The sequence below is a fragment of the Salarias fasciatus genome, chromosome 16, assembly GCF_902148845.1.
Source record: "Salarias fasciatus chromosome 16, fSalaFa1.1, whole genome shotgun sequence".
Classification (NCBI taxonomy): Eukaryota; Metazoa; Chordata; class Actinopteri; order Blenniiformes; family Blenniidae; genus Salarias; species Salarias fasciatus.
In genome coordinates this window covers 33,617,272-33,625,018 of record NC_043760.1, presented here as the reverse complement: position 1 = coordinate 33,625,018, position 7,747 = coordinate 33,617,272, and the positions used below count along the sequence as shown (strand labels likewise).

Genomic DNA, 7,747 nt, shown 5'->3' with positions numbered 1-7,747 from the left:
TTAAACTGCTGTCAACAATGTGAGAAGTGGGCGTGGCTTACAGCACTTCCTTGATTTTTCCACACATTACATCATTTAATCATCCTGCAGCCAAACCTTACTACTGTAGTCGCTGCATCTGCAGGGTCTGGTTGACTTTAGGATTATTTTGCTGCTCAGATTATATGAAGACCAACATAACTTTCAACACAGACATTTCAGAATCCTTTCTTTATTAATACAAGTCCTACAATTAAAGGTTCATAATTATTGTAAAGACAATGGAAAAAAAAACCTTAATGAAACTGGTACTAAACCACACTGATGTAAAAAATAAAGAATAAGAAATAAAATACAACAACCCTGAAGCTACACAATGAGTAAAATGAGAAACAAAGGAAAAATAAATGTATCACACCACTGTAATGGACTACAATATAACAGACAGCATCATTTTGTCTTAACTGTCTCCTGAAAATAGGAAAATGGTCCTGTTCCAGGACTCCAGCTTTAGGAGTGAAAGTGAAGTTGAAGTTGAAGTGAAATTTATCGCTTCATTTGATAATTGCTCTTTGGGTTACACTTCAGTAACTTACCAGACTGCAGAATATTTTTATGTTAGGTTTTCACCTGCTGCAGGTTCTTTTCTACCTGGACAGGTTTGTTCTTCATGACAGATGAGGGATGAAACAGAACACAGCATGAGGACAGTTGATTCAATAGAGAACACGGATACAGAGTTGAAATTTCTCAGCCCCCCATTTGAGACATAAGGCCCCCAGAAAACATGATTTGTGAAAAAAAAAAATTAAGGGGGGGGGGGGGGGGGGGCTAAATATTGGCAAAATGCTGTTTCCCCCGTGTATTTCCTATATTTTATTATTATTATTTTGTATGATCATAATCACGGATCATATGCAGAATTAGGCCATTTTTAGTGGATGATCTGAGCGTCACTATTTCACTTCAATAAAGCTGCGGCCTGCATGCAGTACCTGTCCTCACCATTGGAGCGTGGGGGCGCTGTGCCTTAAACGTCACTTAAAGCAGACATACAGGCTAGAATAATGGATGTGTTTTGTGTAAAGTCCTCGCTCTGGGGCACCCCCCATATAAGTGAGCCCCCCCTACAGCTGCAGTATAGTCCGCACACTGCTGCTCATGAAGTAAGATGCTCGTCCTTGTTCCATTTTCAGTCTGTGATTCTGTGATCGATCTCGTGGTCTTCTGAAGAACGGCATGAACGCCACTGATCCTGATGCTCCACACCTGGCTTGAGTAAGCCATGTCTTTTCATCCTGGCTCGGCAAACGTGCAACCGATTAATCCGAGCAGCTAACGGCCACAGCGGGGCCGACAGTAGGGGAAGCTCAGACTTGGCAGCCTCGACCAGCCGTGTTGTCAACCAGGCCCAGCCTACAGACTCCCAAGCCGGCAGAAAATGCACGAATGGCGCGACCGCATGGTGAAGAAGCCGTAGAAACAGATTCATCTAGCAGGTGAAATTGATCCTGGATCTGCACGCACACACAATTCCTTGAATAGACCCCTGTCATCGATCACAGAATCACTGATTCGCCATGACAACCACAGTAGCTGCTACTCTCCACCGGAACAGGAAGTCATGGAGGGACATGAGGAGGGTGTGGAGAAGGACCAGGAGGGTATGGAGGGGGAACAGTGAATGAGTCAGCTGTGAAACTCCAGTGTTGCGTATTTACAGCACTGTAGCCTAAATACAAACATTTTACTTTTTTGTTTGAACACATATCACAGTATGTTGAACTCTGATGGATGGAAGTTATTCTATGTGACTAAAAATAATTACAATTTCCTTGGAAGCGTAAGTGCAATGTGTGAGATCAAAACTTGAAGATTTTCCTTAAAACCACAAAAAAAAAAAAAAAAAAAAAAAAAAAAAACTATCATGGTAACCATTGTGAGTGAAGGACTGGGCTCAGATTGAAAGGGATATTTCAACGTTCCTCTGCCTTAAAGACAGACATCTCAACATTGTGATGGTCAGAGCCTCATGACGCCAAAGGGAAAAGCAATTTGAGGACGCCGATCATTTGTCTGAGAAAGAAATGTAGTTTTTTGACCTGAGTGAGCTGTTCTGTAGAGATGTGATCTCTGACAGGACCGTGGTGTTGAGCTGAAAAGTCTAGGTTGTTTTTAACAAGAGAACCGAGAGTGTTGAGACCGTTTGATCTGTTTGGAGAAATGAGCCAAAGATATCCAGAAAAGGCCATTGTGTCTTTGGTGACACTGACTGTTCATATGGGAAAGAAATTTAACTCTGAAACATGAGTGAACAGTTTTGGCAGAGAGAAGAGCGTCAGCAGGTGAACTGTGGTATTGCTCTGAACTGTAAGACTGTTTGCCAAAAGATCTTAGAGTTTTGAAAATGTAATTTCTGTTTCAAGACCGAGCCAATGGAGCCAAAGCAATGGAGAAAAACTTCAAATAAAAATGTCTGTAGGCCTGAAGCCCCTCAGCCAGATCATCACCAGGAGTGCATCCGGGAAGAAATGAGCCAATATACCATGAGTTTCCAATCTGTGTATTGACATGTAATGTCTTTGTTTGTCCTCTGATGGACTGGAGACATGTCCAGGGTGTGTCCTGCCTTCGCTCAGAGTTAGCTTTAGCGTTCCAGGAGCCACACTTAAAAACACTCATGATAAAAGGAAAATGGGTTGATGGGTTAACTGTGTGGGGGGAACCCTGACCAATCACAAGTGGGTAAAGTTATGGCGTCACCTCAGTAACTTCAGGACTGGAAGTTTGCGATTAATGAGTCCCATGGAGAATGAAGTGAACAAACATAAACTTTGTCCAGGATGTGGCGTTTCACTGAGCGTCAGTGTGTGCTGTGGGCTGACAAGAAGGACTCCGGTGCAGGTTGTATCATCATCCTCTCCAAGTCAGGCAGACCACAGCTTTGTTCTGGTTTTGACTGTGTAATCTGCTTGGTTCCCTCATCTTCCATTCTTCTTCTTCTTCTTCTTCTCCTTCTTCTTCTTATTGTTATTATTGTTTATTTTTTTCAGCTTTCATGGAATCTGAAACGAATATAACTTATATAACAATTGGAGGTTATGTGGACTTGCCCAAATACAGATATGTCTACTTTGTAGGCATATTTATTGTGTATATTTCAATACTTTTATGTAATTTTACTGTTGTGTACCTGATTTGCAAACATAAGAACCTCCATGAGCCCATGTATATTTTCATTGCAGCATTACTTGTGAACACGGTGGTTTACAGCACCAACATTTACCCAAAGTTATTAAGTGACATTTTATCCTCAAATCTAGTGGTACCTTACTCTGGATGTCTTCTTCAGTTTTTCATATTTTACACTTTAGCCTGTTCAGAGTTCCTGCTGTTGACGGTCATGTCTTATGACCGATATGTGTCTATATGTGAGCCTCTGCAATACCAGACCGTCATGAAAACCAGCAGAGTGTGTCTGTTTCTGGGCTTCGCCTGGACGGTCCCGGCCTTGCTGATGATGGTTCCGGTGGTTCTGAGTGCCGATATGAAGCTGTGTCAGTTCACTCTCAACTCGGTGATCTGTAACAATGCCATGTACAGTCTGCACTGCCAGGGTTCCACTGCTCGCTCCGTCTTTGGTGCCACCGCCCTGGTGCTGACGGTCCTTTTCCCTGTGTTGTTCATAGTCTTCACTTACTCCAGGATTCTGGTGATATCCTACAGGAGCTGTAAGGAAGTCAGGAGAAAGGCTGCTCAGACCTGTCTGCCGCACCTGCTGGTTTTAATCAGTTTCTCCATTCTGTGTTCGTATGATGTTATTACAGCTCGACTCGGGTCCCAGCTGTCAAAAACTGTGCGCCTGTTAATGACAATGCAGGCATTTTTGTACCATCCACTCTTCAATCCATTGATTTACGGTTTAAAGATGTCAGAAATATCAAAACACCTGAAGCGGCTGTTGTGTCGAGCCAAGGTGAACTGATGGAGCAAACATTCTGCTGCTGTCACATTTGATGATTTTTCCTGGAATGGAACAGCACAAAAAAAAAAAAAAAAAAAATTCAAAACAAATTTTCCTGGTTAAATGAATTTTTTTCTCACAGTTTATGAGTCTGATTTGTGGTGAGCAGCAGCGGCAGCAGCAGGACATGCTGAAGGAAGTCGGTCACCAGTTAACAAGGAAACCAGTTAATTTGAAACACCATATTGACCGCTTCATCAGAGGCTTTAACAACAGAAAACACACACACACACACACACACACACACACACACTACAAAATGCTTCATCAAAGGACTTGTTGCAGTATTTTGATGCACTTTTGGGGGACAACGTTCAACGTAAAGTACAATGCAAAATGTGTCATAAAAATATCTCTTTCAAACCTGGCTTGCCTCAACAAACAGCTTTACACCACCACCGCCAAGATGAAGGAACATTTGTACATTCTACCAGGCAGTGTTGGAAGCTGCAGGGGTTTTGATACTCTATCAGATATCCATGGTTTTATTTTCCCATTAAACCCAGAAACTTGTTGACTGGGAAATTTTGCAAACTCTAAAAATCTGAAAACCAAACATGCCATTAAGCTCACACATATTTTGATAACTATTGCACAATCGTGGAATCAGATGTATCGCTCCCAATCAAAATGTGGTTCTCCAAAATAAATAACTGTACACTTAAATAACTGATTGGATGAAAACAAGATGAAAACAAGATCTGGCAGGCGTATTTGGAATATAAATGTATCCCATCACCACCACCACCTTTTTTGTTCTGTTTGGTCTTAGTTTGTAATCTTTGTCTTAGCCTTATTGTCATGTGATTTTGACTTTGATTGTGGTTATTGTCTTTTGAATTATGTATTGTAATGTCTGACTTTTGAAAATTCAAAATAAAATATTCCTAAAACAAGGATTCCTCTGTAACTCAGGGTGAAGTGTGGAAGAGCTCTGTTTGTGAAGTTTACCAGAACAGTTTCTAAACGCAAGAAGATTGAAGCTTCTGCAGAAGTTTATTTATACTGTAGACTTTAAGACAGCAGAAGTCTTGTTGTACTGTAGCAGCTGAGCTCTATTTCATCCCTACTGACCGCCAGAGGCAGTGCTTAAAGCACTGGAATGTTCCCTTCGCGCATGCGTAGTTCGAGTATGTATACCAACAAAGTCACTCGTGACCCCTGGGTGACCCAGGAACTGCATAAGTTCAGGGCTCCACCCACCAATCGTCTCCTATTTTCTTCTCGCGTTCAGTTCGTGTACACCTGACGGGACGAGCCTGTACGGCGTCATGATGCGCCGTCGCTTACGGCCGCTAGCTCGGCTGAGCAGCTAGCCTGTGATGCGTGTTATGGTGTAGGAGGCCCAGCCGCCTCTTGCAACCGGCTGCTGCGTGTCTGCTGCAAGTCCTTCAGTGGACGGGCCTGCCGTCCCCTCTCCTTGGTCGACGCCCATCAGGGTGCTTTGGAGGGGCACACACACACACACTGCTGCTGGTGGCCCCCTACTGGCTGGCGCAGGCTTGGTTTCCTCTGCTCCGCCTGTTGTTCCGCGGCAGACCATGGCGCCTTCCCAGCAGGAGGGCTCTGCTGTCTCAGCGCGGTGGCCGGGTGGGGCACCCCCGTCCTCACCGTCTCTGTCTTGTGCCTGGCGACTGAGGGGCCCGACTCGCTGCTGAGCAGCTGTTCGGAGCATCATCTGGAGTGGGCCGGACAAGTAAGACTTAGAATTCATTTTATACTTGAAAGGGTTTGTTGTTGTTGTTGTTGTTGTTGTTGTTGTTGTTGTTGTTGTACTTTGTATGTGAGATGAAAAACTGTAGCGACCTGGGGTTCGCCATTTGTGTTTCGGTTGCCGCGTTGCATGCTGGGAGTTCAGGGGTGGGTTGAGGAACTTCAGGGCCTGTGGGCCAGTTAGTGTGTGTTTTGAAAGTAAAAGCCCTAGCTGATGAGAGAAGTGGCCTGGCTGGAGAAAGAAGCAGTGAGGGAAGAACATATTAATTCACCCTTCAGGCTATCCAGCTCAGAGGGAAAGGCCACAGTGTGGAGAGAAATCAACAAAAAGTGGCAGCTGCATCGGGACAAAGGAAAAAGAGGAAGGCACCTTTACAGCATACAACAGGAAGTACGGAGTACGAGGATGGGAAGAGGCAGCAGAGAAGAGGAGACAACAATCACATGGCTAAGAGTTGCTCATACATACCTAAATAGTACAAAATATTTAATGGAGAAACATCCAGCAGGACTCTGTGATACATGCCAAGAGCCAGAAACAGTTGAACATGTTTTAGTAAACTGCAGGAAATATCACCAAGAAAGAGGAGAAACAATGGCAGGATTAAGGCGAGAAGGAATGGAAGGGGGAGGGGTGAGGGAAATATTGAAATGGGGAAGAGGTGAAGGACATCTGATTAGAGTCCTAAAAGAAACGGCAGTGATGGGGAAAATATAAGAATATTACAAGATAGAGGTATAATGACCAGCAGGTGGCGGTGATGCAACCAATGGAAAGCTGCCTTAAAAACATCAAGGAAGGAGAAGAAGAAGAAGAAGTTGCCTATCTTTCCTTGCACCTCAAGTCACTGCTCGCTACATTGGTGTCAGAAGTGCGATGGCGTACACCCAACTCCAGGTGGAGAAAGACCTGGACGAGCTTCATCGAGCTATCAACAGGGGCCTGAGCAGCCTCTTGAGCCTGCTGCCGAGAGGAAAAGAACTTATCACCGGAGAGCATGCTCCCGATAACCCTGAAAGCTTCTGAACACCAAGAACCCGCCGCCCCCTGGCGGCCCGGTGAACTGCTTTGGAAGAAGCAGCTGTCGCTGCAGCCACCGACATGAGGAACACTGTCATCAGTCCTGAGACTAACACAGCAGCTAATCTCCAGCTGCCGGTGACAGAGAATGGGACTTCACCCGCCGCCACCGCTGAACGAAGAGCGCCTGCCAAACTGCCTAAATACAGCAGAGAAAGAGATCTCGCCCTACCTATTTCAGACGGCGCTAGCAGCGCAGCAAACCGGGGCAGTGGCACAATCTACAGGCCCTAAACACCGCGTTAGAGAGAAGATTTGGTGAGAGCCAATCCAACGACAAAAATCGAGAACAGCTGATCAGTCACTGCCACCAAGACAGGGAGAGACTGGGAACATTCGCCGCTGACGTGCAGCTACACGCCCGACAAGGCTACCCCCACTTCAAAGCGGATATCCAAGCAGAGCTAGCCCTCCACGCATTCCTGAGAGGTCTCACACCGGAGATACTCAAACAGCAAGTCTACCTCACTTCACTGCGAACACTCTGCAAGAAGTACTGCAAGAAGCCGAGCGGGGTTTCCCAGAGGAGCTGCACAGTGACCAGGGGTGGAATGTCAAGTGACAGGTCTTCGGAGAAGACTGCAGGCGGCTGGGGGTGAGAAAGACGAGGATGACGCCACTGCATCCACTGCATCCGACGGGCTGGTGGAGCCGTCTAACCGCACCCTGGCCACCCAGCTTGCCATTCTCACCAGTCGACATCAGAAAGACTGGGACCGCCATTTGCCCCTGGTCCTGTGGTCGTACCGCTCCGTGGTGCAGGAGTCCTACCAGTGCACACCGGCCGCGCCGCTGTTTGGTCGGGAGATTAGGACACTGGTGGACCTGGTGTTTGATTACCCCTCGGAGCCGAGGATCCCCCGGGGCAAAGAGATGGATTATTTCAGAAGGCTGAGGGAGCATCTGCACATGGTGCATGACTTCACCGGCGACCTCGGTCCAGCGCTGGA

The 7,747-nt window shown here is 45.9% G+C and overlaps 1 protein-coding gene across 1 annotated transcript; it reads left to right on the top strand.

Annotated features, from left to right (window-relative positions):
* Nucleotides 1-3,031: 3,031 nt before the first annotated feature.
* LOC115403219 (olfactory receptor 11A1-like) lies at nt 3,032-3,964 on the top strand. Its single transcript, XM_030112068.1, has one exon. The coding sequence runs from the start codon at nt 3,038-3,040 to the stop codon at nt 3,962-3,964; it is 927 nt and encodes a 308-aa protein (XP_029967928.1). The 5' UTR covers nt 3,032-3,037.
* The last annotated feature ends 3,783 nt before the right edge of the window (nt 3,965-7,747 follow it).